This window comes from Tenrec ecaudatus, chromosome 1 (assembly GCF_050624435.1).
Source record: "Tenrec ecaudatus isolate mTenEca1 chromosome 1, mTenEca1.hap1, whole genome shotgun sequence".
Taxonomy (NCBI): domain Eukaryota; kingdom Metazoa; phylum Chordata; class Mammalia; order Afrosoricida; family Tenrecidae; genus Tenrec; species Tenrec ecaudatus.
This window is the reverse complement of record NC_134530.1, coordinates 199,645,508-199,666,548: the sequence shown is the minus strand read 5'-3', so window position 1 is coordinate 199,666,548 and position 21,041 is coordinate 199,645,508. Positions and strand designations below refer to the sequence as shown.

The following is a 21,041-nucleotide window of genomic DNA, read 5'->3' as shown; positions in this document are numbered from 1 at the left end:
GGTGCTATACTGCACCCTGACTGGCTCATCTCTTTCCTGTGACCCTTTTGTGAGGGGATGTCCAATTGTCTACAGATGGGCGTTGGGTCTCCACTCCATGTGCGTCCTTCCCCCATTCACCTTTAGTATGATTTTTGTTCTGGGTCTTAGATGCTTGATACCGGATACCATTGACACCTCATGATCATACAGGCTGGTGCGTTTCTTCCATGTGGGTTCTGTTGCTTCTGAGGTAGATGGCCTCTTGTTTATCTTCAAGCCTTTAAGACCCCAGACACTATATCTTTTGATAGCCGGGCACCGTCAGCTTTCTTCACCACATTTGCTTATGCACCCGCTTTTTCTTCAACAATCATGTCGGGAAGGTGAGCATCATAGAATACTGGATTGTTCAAATAAAGTGTTCTTATGTTAAAGGTGTACTTGAGTTCAGGCCCAATGTCCATCTGCAGTCTTAATTCTTAACGCATAGATATGAGTGCATAGTTCTATTTCCTTCTCGTTTTTTATATATAGTTACGTGTGTACATGCCTGTAGTATTTACACCTCTATAAATGCCCTTTGCCTCCTGGTTCTTTCCACTTATCCCATCATCTTGTTCAGTCTTCATTTGGGTTTAGTAATTCCTCACTGCTACATTGCCCTTGATTAAGCCCCAGTAGGCATCCTACTTCCTTCTCTTCATTGATTTTAGTTCACTTGTTGTTCCCTTGTCCCTAGATTGGTTCCCACCCCTCCCTTCCTTTTTCCCAACTCCCCTTCTCCCATATCCCCCTGGAACCATTGGTCCCGCTCTTTTCATCTCTGAATTATTTATCCCGCCTATCTTACCTAGATAGACATGCAGAGACATTAATAAGCATAAAGACCAGGAAAAGCTAAACAAAACAATAAAGGAAGTAAAGACCAGCAAAACTATAACAGCAACAACAAAAAGAAAGCCACTGACAAAATTGGGAAGTCTGTAAATAGTCCAAGGTCTGTCTGTTGGCCCTTACCCCTTTGCTGTAACTCTAGTTCTCCTTGTTTGCTGTGATTTTAATCAAGAGATAGAAACAATAAAATATGTGTTTAATCTAGTGTATTTAACTGGAAGCCTAAGAATAATTTTTAACTCCTCATCAGGAATTGCTTCTTAGCCTATGTTCCAATGACATGGAAATACTGTCTTAGTCATTACTTGTATAAGACTTTTCACTTTAATTTTTGCTGCACCAAAACCAAAATCATTGTCATCAAGTCATTTCAACTCACAACGACCCTACAGGACAGAGTAGATCTGCCCCAAGAGCTCTTCAAGGCTATAAATGTGCAGAGACGCAAATGCCTCACCTTTCTCCCACAGAGAAGCTGGTGAGCTCAAACCGCCAACCCTTCAGTTCACAGCTAACATGCTACCTGTGATTTGAAATGAAAGGCTTGGTCTTTCAGAGAGGGAATTTGCTAATGCTTACCTGTAGCTAAAATATCCTCACAGAAAGGCCTGGGTAAAGATACATTTGCTTGATGGGAGCAATTTGCAGTTTGCATCAAAATACAAACTGAATAATACAGGTGCATGTGTGTGCTGCTTACCTTGGTTACGTGGATGTAACTGACAGAACCATCAAGTATCATAAATTGAATAATGACTGCATCTAAGTATTTTAATTCACCTTCTAATGGCTCAAGGGGAAGTCTTTCTGCGTATACTCATATATAATGACTGAGGAACAAAACCATCACACACAAAAACCCAACTTAACAGTTGGGTTTCATTCTGATTTCTCTGTCCTGTCTGTTCTGACTTAAGTTGAATGCTCATTTTTTCTTCATTATTATTACTGCATTTGTTGTTCATATCTTTATAACCTTGTTTTGAACATCTGTGAGCATCTGAGAATGATAACATGAGCAAATTATGAACTGCAACATTGTATTGAGTATATATTATTAATGACGAGACAAACAAAATCAGTCATAAGTGCAGTTCATCTTCAACTAAATATTTTGTAAATCAGAGATTACTTGTATTCAGGATAAGCACACTCTTCTTTTAAGATTTAAAATTAAATAATCCTGAAAAATATGCCTAGGGAAATGCAGTAGAGGTACCCTCAAAGGGAATCATCTGAGTGAGAGCTCACAAGAGGGAATTATGCCATTTAACTGTGTTGAATAACAGTAACGTTAGTCAGACAGGAAAAGCTGTCGACCTATCCCTACCATCGCAATCCTAGATTGTCAGACTTGGGAGTTCCTGGATCTGGTCAGCCTCCAAGAGAGCGATGATCAGCTCAGGAATGGCCTGTGGTGAGAGAATTGCAGAGGGTCAGATTTTAAATGACTGTTTGGGACCTTAGATGAACTAAACAGTCACATACTGTGATATGGTTCTATTTTGAAGACAAAAAAATGGTGCTTGTGCCTGTAGTTTCCCTTTGCTTGTGCCAGGTCTCTCCCAGGTCTTTAAACTGAATTCTTGTATATCCATACAATGCACTTTCTCAGCCATAAAAATGGCAAAAAAACAGGTGCATACAACAAATATATAAATCTCCAAAAAATTAATAAGAGCCAAGTACAAATTTATTCTTACATATATAAGAAAATATGCCTTTAGGTTAGAAAGCAGACCTTGATTATCTGGTTTTAGGACTAAAAATAGACATTAACTAGGAAGAAGGAGTACAAGGGAACCTTTAGTCAGGTAAATATTGACTAAGGTAGTGGTTACATGTATATTTGTCAAAATCCATGGGCTTATTGACCTAAAAAGTATACTTTTTTATACATTATAAATAATAGCCCAGTCAACCTACTTCATAGTTGGATAGATTAAATATTTGGAATGCATATATAATGCTTAGCATGATACCTGGCACATAGTAGATCCTCATATATAGTAGCTGAAAATTATTAGCATTAATATAATAATTATTACTAATATCATAGTCATTTCTCCTTTGATTTCTTTTTATAATCATCTTACAGAAAACCCATACAGGCAGCTACCTTGTAACTGCCATGGAAGCATGCCTGGAAAGACAGCGATAGAACTTGGACCTCTTTGGTATGTATGCAAGTATATAACAACATGTTCAAAATTATTTATGGATTGATTTATTAATTGCTGAATTTCAGTTATGTCTGACACTAGCCAAGCAAATTAAGATTCGATTTTACGTCTCTGTAAATTATGATTCCTTTCCCAGCATGAGGTCAAGCTGTTACCTGTCTTCAGATTTTTCTCTATCATTCTCCTAAAAGGTTTACTCCATCCATCTTGTTAGGGTAGAGACTACTTTGAGGACGTAGCTCTTCCACATTGATATTTTGAGTGTCTTCTAATATGAAGGCCTCTTCGAAGAGTGTTCCAGTACTATTCATAAGGTTTTCCATAACTAATTTTTCAGAAGTGGCACATCAAAAGTTATGTGGAAGGTATAAAGACTGATATCTTAGTCATTAGTTTCTGAAGTGGATTGGTATTGACCATTTGGAGCCCTTTGGGTCTATGCCAAGAATGACAGATTGGAGAGGAATTCTATCACATTCATTTATTCTGCAAGACAACGCTGTTGTGATAGGATTGTATTCATATGCCAGCAAGGAAAGCCAGTTAATGAGACTGTTACTCAAATTGATACATCCACAACTAAAGCCAAAAATGAAGAAATGACCATTTCTTTCACTGTCCCCATAGAAATTGATCAACCATATAATCAACATACATTGATAACTACTGGTGATTGAAATATGAAAGTTGGGAACAAAGGGGAAGGGTTGGTAGTTGGAAGATAATGATTTTGGTGATAGAAACAGACCTAATGATAGAATTTTTAAAGCACTTTTATTGATAAATCTCGTATCATACAATTCAGTGGTTTAAATATGTTTAAAAGGTTTGTACGGTCATTGCCACATCAAATATAGAATTTTTTTTTGTTTTTTTACTTCATTCTTATATTCATTATTATTAGCTCTCAATTATCCCCCAGCCTTCCCTTTCAAAACCCCAAAGTCTCTATGGATTCACGTAGCCTGGATTTAATATAAAGAAAACTTTACCCCAAAAAAAGGGCAAAAAAAGAACCTCCATCCAAGAGAACTAGAACAAATTAAAAATGGGTCAAAAATTAAAACAAATAATTTTGAACTGTGTTAAATATTAACCTAACTATAGCTACAGTAATCTACCAGATTATTCACATCCGTGATCAAAGGTCTGAGGGACTTCTATAGAAGCTTAATCCATGCGGGGAATCCATGCGGGGAATACACTTTTATGTCATCCACAGCCTTCTGCAAACTGAGTACTCTTGAATTTAAGCTTTAATATAATTCCTTTTTCTGATACTGGATATTATTATGTACAGTCCTTGGGTCACCTCAAGTCATATGCTACTTCTGTGTGGACTTGCTGACCACCTCACTTAGATGGTTGCTTAATTTAGGACAAGCCTTTAAGAACCCAAATCTTACTCTTTCTGTTAGCCAGGAAAAACAAATGATAGAATTTTGCAAGATCCACAACATAGCCACTTGAAAAGACAAAGTAAAATCGTATAATGGAATATGTAAAGGCCTAGAATTAGAAAAACAAGAACATGCTAAGCATTTCTCAAACTGAAAGAACTGACTAGAAAAGTCAGGCCTTGAGATGCACCTACTAGAACACTGCAGGAAGTATCAAAAGAATGTGGAAGGATGGTGGGGGAGAGAGTCACATATATGGAGGGTATAACTGATATTGTTGATTGCATTTCTTGAGGTAGGCTGTGAAAATACGTTTTTCTTTAAAAGCCAAAAAAGAAATTTTGTGCAGATTCCTTATTCCTCAAACTTAAATAGTAATCTGAGTGGCGGCATAAAAAGGAAAAAAAAAACTGAAATGGACTTGGAGTCTTTAGTGACAAACAAGCCTCAGTACCAAGAACTGATTACAGTCATTTATTTCAGGAGGTAGCATGTAATCAAGAACTGATGGCCCTGAAGAAGATGTTTAAGCTGAAGTGAAGGCATTGGGGAAAAACAGGCTCTAAGAATTAGTGAAATACCAATTTAAATGTGTCAACAAACAGATACACTTAGTGGCACTTACTTGTCTATGCCAAAAGCAGGTACCTGTGGGTCCCATAATAAACTATGGATACTATAGTGAAGATTGAGAAGACCAGAACAATTCATTGCTCCTGCAGAACCTCTACGTAGACCAAAGGGCAGTCATTTTAACAGGACAACGGGTGGTTGTGTGGTTTAAACTCAGGAAAGGTGTCCATAAAGGTGGTATCCTTTCACCTTACTTTCTCAATCTATGTGCTGAGCAAATCCAAAATGCTGAACTTTCTGAGGAAAATCTCAGCATCAGATTAGAGGAAGATTCAGTAACATCCCATGACCTGAAGATAAACACAATCTTGCTTGATTGTGTGTGAGGAAGACTTGAAGTACTTACTGATGAAGATAAAAATTAACAGCCTTTAGTTTGGAATCCACCTCAATATAAGCCAAAACCACACTCACTACCTTTGAGTCAAACCCAACTCCTGGGGACACTACCAGACACAGTAGAATTGCCCTTGTGAGATCTGAGATTATAAATCAGTGGTTCTCAACCTTCCTAATGCTGTGACCCTTTATTCAGTTCCTCATGTTGTGGTGACCCCCCAACCATAAATTATTTTCATTGCTACTTCGTAACTGTAATTTTGCTACTGTTAAGAATCAGGTGACCCCTATGAAGGGATCGTTTGACACCCCCCCCCCCAAAAGGGGTTGCGACCCCACAGATTGAGAACTGTTGCTGTAAAACTTTTCAGGAACAGAAAGCCTCGTCTCTGCTCACATGAAGCAGTTGTGGGTTCATACTGCTGACCTGTGTGTAGCAGCAAAACTTGTAACCCACACCGACACCAGGGCTTCCACCTCAGAGTAAAGGAACTAAAAATCCTCAACTGGATCAATAGACAACATCATGATAAACAAATAATGTTATCGAGGATTTTCTTTTTTTTGATTGTTTGAATATGTCACATTTTATCAATCTATAGATAGGTATTTGAATTGTTTCTATATCTGGCCTATTATAAGTAATGCTTCAATAACACTAATGTACAAAAAGGAATCCCTATTTCCTGAAGGAGAAATCGGGCTTTCTGTGACCATAAATAAAGAGTTAGTCTTGAAGATTCAGAAGCATTTCTGCCCTATCCTGTGGGGCCATGATGAATTAGGCATAGAGTCAATGGCAGTGAGTGAGAATGCATGGGAAACCTGGATAGGAAGAGCAGAGAAGAATTGATGCATTTAAATTCTAGTGTTGGTGAAGAATATTGACAGTACCAGGAGTTTCCAGGAGGAAGAGGAAGTGTAGCCAGTATGGAGACAGTACAATCAGAATGGCCCTGAGAAGTTGGGATGAGAATTTCTCTCACGTTCTTTGGCCATGTCACCAGGAGGGACCAGCCTCTGGAGACAGACATCATGCTTGGCAAAACAGAAAATGAGGGGGAGCCATCAAATAGATACATTGAGTTGACCCGGTGCCTGCAAACGGTGGCTCAAACGTAGCAATTGTGAGCACTGCGCGGGGCCAGGAAATGACAGCACTTACAAACAGCCATGTGCTGGCAATTGAGGTGAGAGGTACGGCTTGCACACAAGCCAGGTAATTCACTGATAAATAATGAGATCCTTAGAGTCTGGGTTGCCGTGGGAACTTTTTATAAAACGTCCATCTTAACATATATCCATATGTGCTTGACACGATAGATGTATGGATCGTGATAAGAGCTGTAAGAGTCCCCATTAAGATCATTTTTTCTTAAAAGGGAAAAAACCTGCCATCAGATACAAAAGAGCTGTGAGGAATCATTTTAAGTGGGCCACCCTTGCAGTCACCTTTGTTTTAGGCCAAGCTGTTTATGAGAGACCATGACAAACATTTCATGCATAAAGGAGCTTCTGAGGGTTTCAGGAAAACACCGAACGGTCATGTGTGCCTTTGAAATGTTAGTTACAAGTTATTCAATGTTAGTGATTTTTAATCCAGATTCTTGAGGTTTCTAGAGATTTCTTATAGGATATTTGAGATTCCTAAGAACATTGTGACAAGAACCATTACAAGTTTCTGCTCCGACACTTTACCAAGGGTGGTAGCTTAACTATGTTCTAAACATAGAAATTGACACAGCGGTAATTTTGTGTAGCTGCCTATTATAGAATCTTCAGCACATGTGAATACCCTTAAGGAATAAGTGAATTAGCCAGATTAAAAAGTAAACTGACAGCCTACAGAATAGAAGAAAATATTTGGAAACTATATAGCTGACAAGGGCTTAATACCCAAAGGATATGAGAGGGCCTCAAATTTTTCATTGAAAAGTAGAATGTAAAGATAATAGAATTTTTGCATAAATTTCTTGAATCACTCATAAAAAACTACAGGTCAATAACGAAATTAAAAGCAATTTTACTTAAAAATTGGCAAAATTACTTAACTAGCTAGTTCTCAAAACTAAATGTACAAGTGGCCAGTAAGTACATAAGATGTCACCCAGAACAAAGAATCATATCCATGTATTTGTACATCAGTGTTTATTGCAGCATTATTCATAATAGCCAAAAAGTGGAGAAAATTCAAATATCTATCCTTAGGTAAATTAATAAAATAGAATACTAAGCATTCCACAATAAAAAGAATGTGCTTATAACATGCTACAACATGGATAAGCCCTCACAGCATATGCTTAGTGAAATGTTATTAAGATAAATGTTATTTTATCCCTTTTACAATCTCAGCTCACTGCCGAGTCTTTTCTGACTCAGCAAATCTATAGCACCAGGTAGAAACCCCCTCTGTCGGTTTCACACAACCTGCTTACAGGCGTAGAAAGCCCCCAGAGCAGTGGTTCCCAACCTTCCCCATGCTGCGACCCTTTCAGACAGTTCCTCATGTGGTGGTGACCCCCCAACCATAAAATCATTTTCCTTGCTACTTCATCACTGTGATTTTGCTACTGTTATGAATCTGGCCACCCCTATGAAAGGGTCGTTCAACTTCCCAAAGGGGTCGTGACCCACAGGTTGAGAACTGCTGCTCTAGATTCTCCCCAGGAGCTGCTTGGTGATTTTGAACTGCTGACCTCACAGCAGTTCAACTCATGACCACTATGCCAGTAGGGCTCCTATGCGATCCCTAGAATGCCCCGAAGCTGACAGCCTCCAGATTGCTTTGATCCAGTCCTCTTTACGAATTTGTAGGTCAGCTGGCACAGTTGGCTCGGCTTTGCCTTTTCTGTAGTGCAAGCAAAGACCAAGTCTTGTCAGTGATTTAAAAGCTGCGCGTGCAGCACGGTAGTGATTGTTTCAAAGTGAGAATGAATTTACATAACATTACAGGGCAAATCACTGTCATGTCAATGGTTGGAAGTTGACAACCCAGGGACTGCCTGTACATAAAGACTGAAGTAAGATTAGTACTTACTGGGAAAGGAGAATAAGCAATTATAGCTTAATGGGTACTGAACTTTTATTTGAGGTGATGAAAAAGTTTTGTAATTAATGTCACTGAATTTACACACTTTTAAAAAATCATTTTATTGGGGGCTTGTACAGCTCTGATCACAATCTATACATACATCCATTGTGTCAAGCACATTTGTACATTTGTTGCCATCATCATTCTCAAAGCATTTGCTTTCAACTTGAGCCCATGGTATCAGCTCATTATTTCTCCTCCTTCCCTCGTCAACCCTTGAAACTTATAAATTCTTATCATTTTGTCATGTCTTACACTGTCTGACATCTCCCTTCACCCACTTTTTTGTTTTCCATCCCCCAGGGTTCTATATAGGTCATTGTGATTAGTTCCCATTTTCTCCCCTAATTTCCCCTTCCTCTCCTGGTGTAGCTACTGTCAATATTAGCCCTGAGGAGTTTATCTGTCCTGGATTTCCTGTGTTTCCAGCTCTGATCTGTACCAGTGTACATCCTCTGGTCTAGCCGAATTTGTAAGGCAGAATTGGGATCATGATAGTGGTAGGGAGGAAGTATTAAAGAACTAGAGAAAAGTTGTTTGTTTCATCGGTGCTACACTGCACCCTGACTGGCTCATCTCCTCTCCATGACTCTTCTGAAAGGTGATGTTCAGTTGCCTACATGCAAATGGGCTTTGTGTCCCCATTCGACTCCCCCTCATTCACAATGATATGATTTTTTGTTCTTTGATGCCTGATACTTGATCCTATGGATACACACAGGCTGGTGTGCTTCTTCCGTGTGGGCTTTGTTGCTTCTCAGCTACATGGGCACTTGTAGGCCTTCAAGACCCCAGACACTTGTAGGCACTTAAGGCCTTTAAGATCCCTGACACTATCTTTTGATAGCCAGGCTCCATCAACTTTCTTCACTACATTGTTTATGAACCTTCTTTGTCTTCAACAATCATGTTGGGAAGATGAGCATCATGGAATGCCAGTTTAATAGAACAAAGTGTTCTTGTGTTGAGGAACTACTTGAGCAGAGGCCCAATGTACATCTGCTACCTTAATACTTAACATATAAATATATGTACATAGGTCTATTTCGCTATCATTATATATATACATATGTACATGCCTGTATTTAAAGACCTCTATAAATGCTCTTTGCCTCCTAGTTCCTTCCTCTATTGCCTTTTTACTTTGCTCTTTTCCCACTATCATGTTCTCTTTTCCCACTATCATGTTCAGCCTTCATTTGGATTTCAGTAATTCCTCTCGGTTACATTGTCCTTGATCAAGCCCTACCATGACCCCTACACCCTCCTTACTTTTGATTTTGGATTACTTGTCGTTCCCTTGTCCCTGGGATTAACACCCACTTCCTTTCCCTCACCTCCCACCTCCCGCCTCCCATGTCCTCCTGGAACTGTCCGTCCTGTTTTCTCCTCCAGCTTGTTTATCCCACCTATCATCTAGATAGACATGCAGAGATAATAATGTACACAAAAACAAGACAGAGCAAAATAAAGCAATCAAACAAAACAACAAAAAAGCCTGTAAATGGTTCCAGGTCTATGTTGACCTTTGAGGCTCCAGAATGAGGCCAGAAGTAGACATACAGGTAGCAGCGGAGAACGGGTGGGGGCTGCCAATGCGCCCTGTAGCCTGGAGCTGACCCTCAACAGCTTAGCCCGAAAAGTCAAGTTAGTAGGGCTTGAGATATGTCCTAGAAGGACCACCACAAGTTGGAGTGGGAGGAATAGGGAAAGGACTTCTTAACGTTTCCTTTCCCTCAGGCACTATATCCTACTTGAGCCACCTACTTGTTAAATTATGGAAGTTGTTTTTGATATTTCTGAAACACAGTTCTTGATATATTTTCTTCTTCAGGTCAAGTTCCCTTTTTAACACTGGATTCCTCAAAAGAATGTTACTTCAATCTCTTCACCACGGCTTAGATGACATTCAGACCCTAATAAAAACATTAATCTTTGAATCTGAGTGTCCTCCTCAAAGTCACTTTTCGGGTCATCCATCTTCAATTGCCAACAAACAAGGTATATATTAGGTTATAAGATATTTACCAAAGATAATTAAGCCTTTTTATATTTATTTGATTGGAAAATTTTTTAAAATGTAGTTATAAATAGAGCAAAACCAAGCGTTTCAGAGGCTTATATTTATGGGAGCAGACAGCCTCATTTTTTTCAACTTAAGCCACTTGTGCATGTGAACTGCCAATCTTGGGGTTAACAGTCCAGTGGTTACCTGCAGCACCAAGGTATGCTTTAAATTAATTCCCTCTAATATGTCTACTTTTTTACTAAAAAAAAAAAACCAAAAAAACAGCTTTTTTCAATTTTGTGCTCTGGGGCCTGAAAGAGTAAATTTATTAAGTATTCTTTATGCTTCATTTCACCAAATCAAAGAAAACAAAATTCCCTTATAACTTTATTACCCTATACCCATTTTCTAAGAAGAAAAATCTTACATAATTTCTAGAATATTGTGACCACAAGTTTGGTAATGTTCATTGAGACATGGTAAATTAATTGACATTTATCACCCATTAGGCTTTTTTTCCCTTTATGTTCTCTTTAGTATAAGTAGGCTTTTGATTCTTCTCTGGCTATTGATTCAAGGACAGGCCTATTAAATATTTGAGCTTTTGTTTTTGTAGATGTAGTTTAGAAGTAACTCTCTTAGAAACTACTGCTACTTGAGAGGGTTTAAAACGTAGTTTAAAAATAAGTAATTCGTGCTCGCTTCGGCAGCACATATACTAAAATTGGAACGATACAGAGAAGATTAGCATGGCCCCTGCGCAAGGATGACACGCAAATTCATGAAGCGTTCCATATTTTTTAAAAAAATAAAAATAAGTAATTCTTATCTATTTTGATCACACATTCTTTTGTATTTTCATAAAGGAAGTATGGATATAATTTCATAAAATTGTATTAAAAATTTGAATTGTTGCTAAATGTCACTTTTATTAAATCTTTTGTTATTACCTTTTAATTTTTTAGAAGAATATGGTGTATGTACTAAAGCGACCGATGATACCTCAACTGATAATTACATTGCGCAAGGTATGCATTTCAGTGCAAACATGCACAGCTATGTCTATATACCAGTACATACATGCATGTTTCAACATAGAAAGAGAGCGGAAGATAGAAAGACAGGAGACTGCCATGGTGGCCAACTTAAAGAAACATTTGTTACACTGACATTATCACACTAAAACTTGTTTTTCTTATGTGCATAGTCCAAAATTTCTATTACCATGGTCTTTGTTCCTATCTCAATATGGGATGATTCTCCTGTCAGATCTTGAAAAGACCCGGTGATCACATTCGCCTTCTAAATACGTTTACTGAAGCTAATGTTGGTTTTCTTAAAGAACTACGATTTGGCTGCAATAGCCCCGACTGGTTTCCTGTTAGGATACTTTATAGGATACATTGACCAAAATTTACTGGCTTACCTCTTTTCACTTAAATTGAAAGACTCACAGTTCTAAAAGTAGAAGGAAATTGTATCATGCATTGTTTCTTTTATTAGTTTCTGTGGCCACTCTTGAGCTGTTTGTGTTGTTTTTTTTTATAATCATTTCATTGGGGGCTCATACAACTCATCGCAATCCATACATACATCTGTTGTGTAGAGCACATTTGTCCATTCATTGCCCTCATCATTCTTAAAACATTTGCCCTCCACTTAAGCCCCTGGCTTCTACAACATGGAATTCTTGAGATATTAAGCAATAGGGTGGTCTCAAGGGTGTAAAATAGTAAAAAAAAATACATGGTGAGTGGAATCTAGACTAAGAATTAAGATCGGAAAAATGAGGAGCCGATACCAAGGGCTCAAGTGGAATGAACCTATTTTGAAAATGATGATGGCAACAAATGTAAAAATATGCTTGTCACATGGATATATGTATAGATTGTGATGAGTTATACAAACCCTCAATAAAATTATTTTTAAAAATTAAGATTGGATAGATAGGTTGAATTTTTGTTGTCAAGGAAATTTCCTTGAAACAGTAGTTATTAACGTATATTTTTGTTTCTGTTGACAATGTTAATTTTTGTGTATATTTCAGGAAAGAGAAAAAGTCATGAAGTTATCACAAACTTAGCCAAGAAGCAAAAGGCTGATATCAGTAGTGAACATCCCCCCTTTTATTACAACATCCACAGACACAGCATTAAAGGAATGAACATGCCAAAGTAAGACAGCCAGTGAATGCGAAGTGTATGTTTTATATTTTATTAATTTGTGATTTCAATGAAATACAAGAACTTTCTTTCTTTCCTTCACTGTACAGGTTAAAGAAGTTCTTGTGCTATCTTTCTCAAGCAGGCTTTCGAGTAAGCCGAACTCATTTTGACCCAATGGGTGTTCGTACAGATGCACCTCTGATGCAGTTTAAATCTATCCTTTTAAAGTACAGCACCCCAACCTACACTGGAGGACAATCGGAGGGTCTTGTCCAGTCAGCGCCTGAAGCTACAGTAGCTGACAGAGTCGAAGTGGCAGTGAACGATAAAGCAGAAGCAAGCAACTGCAGAAGATGGTAAATGAAGAGGAGTTAATTCCTAGGTAGCGGCATAGATGACCTGCGTGTTCTCAATGCCAATCAGCTGTAGTGCTTTTTCTATACTTGCAGTTCAGTAGTGTGAAAATAAAAACAGTGCTGTTTTCACTCAGCAAATTAGCAGTTTCTAACTTAGCTGGTTTGGGAGCTATGCTTTCCCAAGTTTTTATTTTAAAGAAAATTTTAAAATTTTAATGAAAACATTTCATATATTGAACCAAGTTTCTGAGCTCACCCTATTGCTTAATAACTCAGAATTTCATGTTGTAGAAGCCATCTTTTAAACCACTCCTTCCTGATTTTATTTTTACACTTTTCTATTTATAAGTACAAAATGAACCCAGAAACCTTTTAGATATAAAAATGACCCTGAATAGACAACAGCATTTTTCCAGCTCACTTGTGTATCTCAGTTAAAATAATGTGCCAGTTTTAAGAAACCCTACCTCTGCACATTGATCTTTTAAGTTATTATTATACAAGTTAAATTTTATCTACCTAAGATAGAAATAATACTTTTCTTAACAGATTTTCAGTCTAAATAGATAGACTTGCATAGCAAAATTTTATCAAAGTAAATTGAGACCCGTGTTCATAAATGCTGAATATTCTGAAGAGATCTTGTAGTAAACTGGCTGGGTGACTTTGAGTGCCACAGTTAACCCACACACACCATTCATCCTCCTGGTTGTGCTCTCTCTCACATGACGTTGTGAGGGGGTTTTTGTCTGATATTTGTGTGTCTGTGTGCGCATGTTAATTTTTTTGTATAAGTAGCCCGTGCTAACATGACGATAAAAATTAGCTGAACAAAGTTTTTGTTTCTACCAATAAATATTATTGTTCTTTCATTTGGTATAATATTACGGATGAAAGGGTTTGGTATGAACTTTAGGTTGTTACCTCAAGGGTTTCAATCCCTGTTTTTACACTGAGGAATTTCTTAGAGAAAACAATTTTTATAGCAATTAAACTTGGAGAATGAGGGATGATGGGTTATAATGAAAGAGTTCAAATGTGTTATATTAGGAAAAAAGCACTTCTGTGACATATACAAAAGAAGCTAGGGGTGGGCAGTATAGATCAATGCAGGATATTTAGAAATAAAAGGAAATAAGTTATTTCCAAGCTGTTTTATGCGCCAGCTAATGCAATGCATTTTAAGAAAATTAAGGAATAGATGAAGCGAAAATTAGTGTATACAATGACCATAAAGTCCCACTTTCGATGGTTATGATTGTAATCTACAAGTGAGCAGAAAAAAATCTTTCGTTATTGTTTTGTTCAGTATAGTTATAAAGAAAAGCTGTTATCAATCCAGAAGTCAAATCGGCACTTGGATCATCATTTTAGAACCTATATATTTTAGAACATATTCTTAAATACCAATTATAAATGTTGCTAAATGGTTATCAATGACTTAACTTATGTATTAATGCCACACAGGTAATTTCTCAGGAAAAACTTGGTAAGTAGTTAGGTACGCTGACATATTGCATCAACCTAAAGAAAGAAATACTTTAAGACGCCACCTAGTCCTACATTAGCCTTGTTCCTGTTATCAATCAGTTGGGTAGCTGGCGAATGGCTGGCCATGTTGTAATGGTGGCATCATTTGTATCCTCTGTTAACACCAGTTTTGCTGGTGTAGATTTTGCTGGTTGCTGACATCACAGCAGTGGTACATTCAGGAAATGGGACAATTAACCAAGGGGTAGAGTTAGGTTATAACTCCATGAACTCCCTGACTCACATAAGGCAAATTAGTGATGTTCTGCTTCACAGAAATTGGAATTATAGCTGGTTAGGACCAAAGAGTCTTGGGGGAGAAAAGACTGGGCTTTCTACTCCCATAAACCGTTTCCGTTTCGGAAACCCACATGGAGTCACTGTACGTCAGCACTGACTATGGCAATAAGATACGTAGGAGACCAAAACGTCTAGGAATTTATAGCCCCATTGACATATTCTTTCACAGAAGACTAAGAAGAAGCAATACAAGTGTAAGTCAACAAGTATTCCTACAAAATCATAAACATCTTTATTAAAATACCAAAGTGTGAACCGACTGTTTTAGAATATGTCTCCCATATAGTTCTGTACACTTCTGAAGATGGCCCCAAGAAATCTGCACACTTCAGCTCACGCCACATCACAACAGCAATTTCGGCATTCTTGAGGGACTCGGATGGTTGCCCTTTGCAATGTTCTTAGGGCTGCAGGAAACAAAAGAGCTGAAGGGAAGAGATGAAAGCAATAGGGTGACTGGGTTATATTATATATATTATCATGATGGGGAAAATTCCCTAGTGTAATTCTCATCAATGGTCAGTTTTCTTAAAACTTCTTCCTAGAGTGGCCACAATCATCCTGTCCATTTGAGAGGATCTCTCAAGATTATCCTTTGGCGGTTTAAGACTTGTGGGGGTTTGGGGATTCATGAGGGAAGGAGGGTCGGGGAGAGGGAAATGAACTGATATCAAGGGCTCAAGTAGAAAGAAAATACTTTGAAAATGATGGCAAAAAATTCAAATGATGGCAAAATATGCGTAACTGTGCTTCACACGATGGATGTATGGATTGTGATAAGAGCTGTAAGAGCCCTCAATAAAATAATTTTTTTTAAACTATCCTTTGAAATCTTAACAGTGGCCGTAACCTTGAATTTAACTGGCCCAGCAGACCCTTTCGGATTAGACCTTTAATTTGAAGGTCCCCTAAGGAGATGAAGACAAATATGTTACCAAGAGAACTTACCTGCAGACAGACATGTTTAAATATTGTGTTTGCAATACACCTGTTTATGTATGAACCGGAAGCCTAGATTGGTATTAAATACTATAATTAATAAAAGTAAATTATTTTGTATTTAAAGGGATTCTTTTGGAATAAATAGTAGTATAACTTGAGAATTTCTCCCCAATTATAATCACAATCTGACTAGCATGTCCAATTAATAAATCAAATCCTAACATGTAGAGAACATTTTATTACACAAGGTTTCTAGCTTTACATTTCCAAACATGTAAGCAACTATTGGAGAATTTTCTTTGACAGAGAACTGCCAGATTATTAAAGGCCTTTCATTTTTGCAATCTCAATGGGTCTAAGGAGGCTTGGTGGAGTGGTTGGTTACATGCTGGTCTGCCTACTGCAAGGTCAGTAGTTGGAAACTACCAGTAGCCACAGGGGTGTGAGATGAGGCTTTCTGTTGTAAAGAGTCATAGTCTTGGAGAGGACAGAGCTGCCCATGGGTTTCCAAGATTAACTCTTACCGGAGTAGAGTGGCTGATGGTTTTAAACTGGTGACTTTGTGGTTAACAGCCCAAAGTATAACCACTGTGCCAGCAGGGCTCCTGCTCTGGGTTGAATAGTGGCCTACAAAAAGATGTCTGCCCAAGAATGTCAGAATGTGACCTTACCTCAGGATGAACTTCTTTGCAGAATAATTTGAGATGAGATTATCCTGAATTAGGATGGGCCCTAGTTCTAATGCTGAATGTTCAAGGGAAGAGATGACAGAAAGCGGGCAAGGCCCTTTGAAGATGAAGGCAGTTTGTTGGAGTCATGTGTCCACAAACTAAGGAATGCCAAGAATCACCAGCAGTAACCAAAGGTTCAGAGAAAGCCATGGAACCAAATCTCCCTTAAAGTCTAGGTGGAACCTTGCCAACACTGATTTCAGACTTCTGAGCTCTTAAGTGGTTATAAGAAAACAAAATTGTAATTTTTAGCAAAACTAGGAAACTAATACAGAAGTAAACATCTAATCCTATCACCACTGATGTGAACTTGAATTTTTTGATGCCTTTATTTATTTATTTCCAATTGCTCCAATTTTGAGATATCTCTTGTATATTTTTATTAGGTTGTCATTTTTTATTTATTTTAAAAAAGATCATTTGGGGCTCTTACAGCTCTCATAACAATCTAGACATCAATTGTATCAAGCATATTTGTACATATGTTGCATCATCATTTTCTAAACATTTTCTATTGAAGGAGCCCTTGATATCAGCTCTAGGTTGTCATTTTTAAAATTCTGGTATTATTTATCAGATTTGTAATTTGCAGGTGTGTTCTCACATTCTGTAGATTGCCTCTACTTTCTTAAAAACCGATTTTTGATGAACAAAAATCTATTTTGATTTAGCCCAATGTGATCTATTTCTTCTTGGTTGTTCTTGAAGTAATTTATGTGAAAATCTATTGACAAACATGAGATCCTGAATACCCTCATTTTCTTCTACGGCTTACTGTCATAGCTTATTTGGGTCATTTAAATCACAATCCAAGGCACAGGCCCAACTTCATTCTACGTATAAAAACCGAATCGTCCCATTGCCAATTATTGAAGAAACCACTCTTTGTCTATGGAATCAACTTGGCATTCGGATCCAAATTCAGCAAGCCTTAGAATATGGATTTATTTTAAATTTCCATTTTCCTTCAGTGGTCTGTGTGTCAGTCTTGGACTAAGATGGTAGTTCTCATTGCTGTACTTTAAAGTGTGCTTGAAATCTAGCTGCAGGAGTCCTGCTTTGTTTTCATTTTGGCTGGCTATTCAGGAGCTCTGCGATACATTTGTGTTTATGGTTGAGTATTTTAATGCTGTGAAAATAATGAAGCTTCCTAGGTTATTTTGGATAGTGCCAGTTTAATATCTTCCAATCCATGAACATAGAATATTTATTTTTCTTTTAGCCATCTGAAAGTTTTGGAGCAAGTCTTAACTTCCTTGGTAAAAAAAAAAATTTTTTTTTACTGATTAAAAAGCAGGCTTTATTGGGGACAAGCGGACGGGTTCAAGAGTCCACAGTAAAGTGAAGCTGTGGAAGCCGCCCGGTAAAATTTTTTTATTGTTATTAAAAGATCATTCTGGGGGCTCTTACAGCTCTCCTTGGTTAAGTGTACACATTTTCCTAATTTCCTTTTCAGATTGCTTATGTATAGAAATAACCGAATTTTAATCATTGGCTGAATTTATTAGGTCTAGCTTTCTTGTGGGATTTTTTCTTTCATTTTATTGGGAGCTTATACAACTCTTACCACAATCCATACAAACATCAATTGTGTAAAGCACATTTGTACATTCATTACCCTCATCATTCTCAAAACAGTTGCCCTCCACTTAAGCCCCTGGCATCAGCTCATTTTCCCCCTCCCTCATGAACCCTTGATAATTTAAAATTTTTATCTTACACTGACGTCTCCCTTCACCCACTTTTCTGTTGTCCATCCCCAGAGGAGGTTATATGTAGATCCCTGTAATCGGTTCCCCTCCTCCCACCCCATCTTCCCGGTATTGCCACTGTCACCACTGGTCCTGAAGGGATCATCCGCCCTGGATTCCCCGTTGTCAGTTCCATCGGTACCATCTGTATATCCTCTGGTCTAGCCAGATTTGTAAGGTAGAATTTGGGTCATGATAGTGGGGGGGGTGGGGGAGAAAGCATTTAAGAACTAGAGGAAAGTTTGTTCGTTGACATATTGCACCGACTGGCTCATCTGCTCCCGGCCCTTCCCTAAGGGGATGTCCAGTTGCCTACAGATGGGTCTTGGGTCCCAAACTACACTCCCCCTCATTCATAATTATTTGTTCTTTGATGCCCCATACCTGATCCCTTTGACACCTCGTGATCACACAGGCTGTTGTGCTTCCATGTGGGCTTTGTTGCTTCTCAGATGGCCGCTTGTTTACAAGTCTTTAGGACCCTAGACGCTATTATCTTTTAATAACCACGTCAGCTTCACATTTGCTTATACGTCACTTTGTCTTTAGCAGTTGTGTCAAGGTGAGCATCGTGGAATGCCAGGTTAATAGAACAAAATATTGCATTGAGGGAGTACTTGAGTGGAGGCCCAATGTCCATCTGCTACCTTAATACTAAACCTATAAGTATAATGCACATAGATCTATTTCCCCATCATATATTTATGTATGTAGATGCCTTTATTTAGGCCTCTAAAAATGCCCTTTGCCTCCTAGCTCTTTATTCTATTTCATTTTACTTTCCTCTTGTCTCTTGTGTGAATTTTCATACATAGAATCATGTTACCTGTGAGTAGAATGTTTTGACTTCTAGTTTGGATGCCATTGATTTTTAATTATTTTATTGGGGGTCTTACTGCTAGCTAACAATCCATAATTCAATTGTATCTAGCACATTTGTACATTACCATTTTCAAAATAATTTAAGCCGTTGGTATCAACTCATTTCCCCCCCCCTCCCGAGCCCTTAATTTTTTTAATTGCCTAATTGCTCTGGCTAACCTCCCAGTCTTATTCAGCATACCAGTGGTGAAAGTGGGCATCCTTGTCTTGTTTCTGGATCTTAGTAGGCCTTGTGAGAAATTTCCCTTGTATTTCTTGCTGTTTTCTTTTTAAATCATTTTATTGGGGCCTCTTATGGCTCATCACAATCCATACATCCATCCATTGTCAAGCATATTTGTACACGTTGCCTTCATTTTCTAAACATCTTTCTACTTGACCCAGTATTTTCTAAACCCCTCCGCCCTTTATTTTGTTTAAAATAACCAGAAAAATGTGTGCCAACTCAGCAGTTTCTAGATGGACAATCCATTGACATTTGCGTGGTCTTTGCCTTGTGCTTCCTCCATTAACATAAAGTCCCTGTTCCATGTTTCCAGTCTAATCTTCTGAGTTACTTTTGTCAGTTTGGTCCCATTTAGTATTTAAACCAGCATAATCATGAACATAGACCTAATCTTGTTCCCTTTCTAATAGTGATTAAGCTAAAGTGTTTCTTGGTTCTAAGATGTCGAGATCATTTTTTTAAAGATTACAATAATTCTAAGGATTCAACCAGCCTCGGTGGAGTCCACAATAATTTAAATTTTTATTTTACATTTTCTCCCTCTGACCAGACTTCTTTTATAGGAGAAAGATGAGGCTTTTTACTTCCACAAAGAGACTGTAAGTCTCAGAAACCCACAGGGGCAGTTCTCTATCCCATCAGTTTGCTTTGAGTTGGAATCAAGTTTTCTTCTGTGGGACCTGTTTAAAATGGAAATGGTATCAGGCTCCATCTAGCTCTTCTGGTCTCGGGGCAAAGGCGGCAATTAGCCACACATTCTACCTTATATTCTTGAAGCTCCTACTTCTGTTTGCTCCAGGCTAATGGAGACGAGTTTTAAGACTCCCTGGCACTCCATATGAAACCAAGAGACAGAATAGAAACGGTAAACACATTGATAGACCGATTATCAGGGATGTTCCATTAAACTATGACCCTGAATCTCCACACCAGGGATCCAAATCCCATGAGATTTTTGGTTGTGCACAGGTAACAGCATTTTTTTTTCTTTCTTCATTATTCTAATCTACCACTCAACATTTACCAATAAACTTGACAGGCATACAGCTTATTGACAGGTGTCACAGTAACTGACCCTCACTCAAAAGCACTCTGGTGGCGGGCAGGGTGGGTTAGAAGATGGGTTGCTAACCCCAGGCAGCAGTTTCAAGCTACCAGCTGCTACAGATGAGGCTGTTATGTTCCTATCGTTTCAGAAGCCCAAACGGTTTCTGTGGGGTCCTTTAAGGTCGCTATGAGTTAGAATTGTGTCCGTAGAATTGTCTGTGAACCTCAATGTGATTTTTCCATCACCATTCATCCTTTCTCCTTCCCTAGTAACTAGTACGTTTTGGTGCCTTTGATGGTCCTTTTGTTGACACGTCTGCTCTAGTCATTGACTTCTTTTACTCAACAAATATTCTATGGAGCCCTGATGGGGTAGCAAGTTAAGGCTGGGCTGCTAACCCAAAGTCCCGAGCCACTCAGAAGAAGCCTAAGGCTGTCTGCTTCCTTAAAAGATTTACTCTCAGAAGATAGGGTAGTACCAATCTGGTCACTGACTTGGAAGTGACTTGAATTTTGGTTGATAACACATAACCACTGTAAATTGGTACATTTTGTTTATCCATCCATCCAGATGGACACTT

General features: G+C 38.2%; 1 protein-coding gene and 1 non-coding gene across 3 annotated transcripts in view; both read left to right on the top strand.

Moving 5' to 3' along the window:
• The window catches only part of TRMT1L (tRNA methyltransferase 1L), a 51,294-nt gene extending 34,418 nt beyond the window's left edge, over window positions 1-16,876 (top strand). Inside the window, exons 9-13 of one of the 2 annotated variants that reach the window (XM_075528367.1) lie at window positions 2,975-3,053; window positions 10,357-10,523; window positions 11,496-11,558; window positions 12,578-12,704; window positions 12,803-16,876. In XM_075528367.1, the coding sequence (XP_075384482.1) occupies window positions 2,975-3,053; window positions 10,357-10,523; window positions 11,496-11,558; window positions 12,578-12,704; window positions 12,803-13,055 (689 nt within the window). In that variant the 3' untranslated portion in view covers window positions 13,056-16,876. The remainder of the gene's footprint in view (window positions 1-2,974; window positions 3,054-10,356; window positions 10,524-11,495; window positions 11,559-12,577; window positions 12,705-12,802) is intronic. The other variant, XM_075528359.1, reaches the window with a different exon arrangement.
• On the top strand, window positions 11,225-11,331 carry LOC142438133 (U6 spliceosomal RNA). The gene has a single exon (XR_012782563.1). It is a non-coding gene; the product is annotated as a U6 spliceosomal RNA (small nuclear RNA).
• Window positions 16,877-21,041: the final 4,165 nt, after the last annotated feature.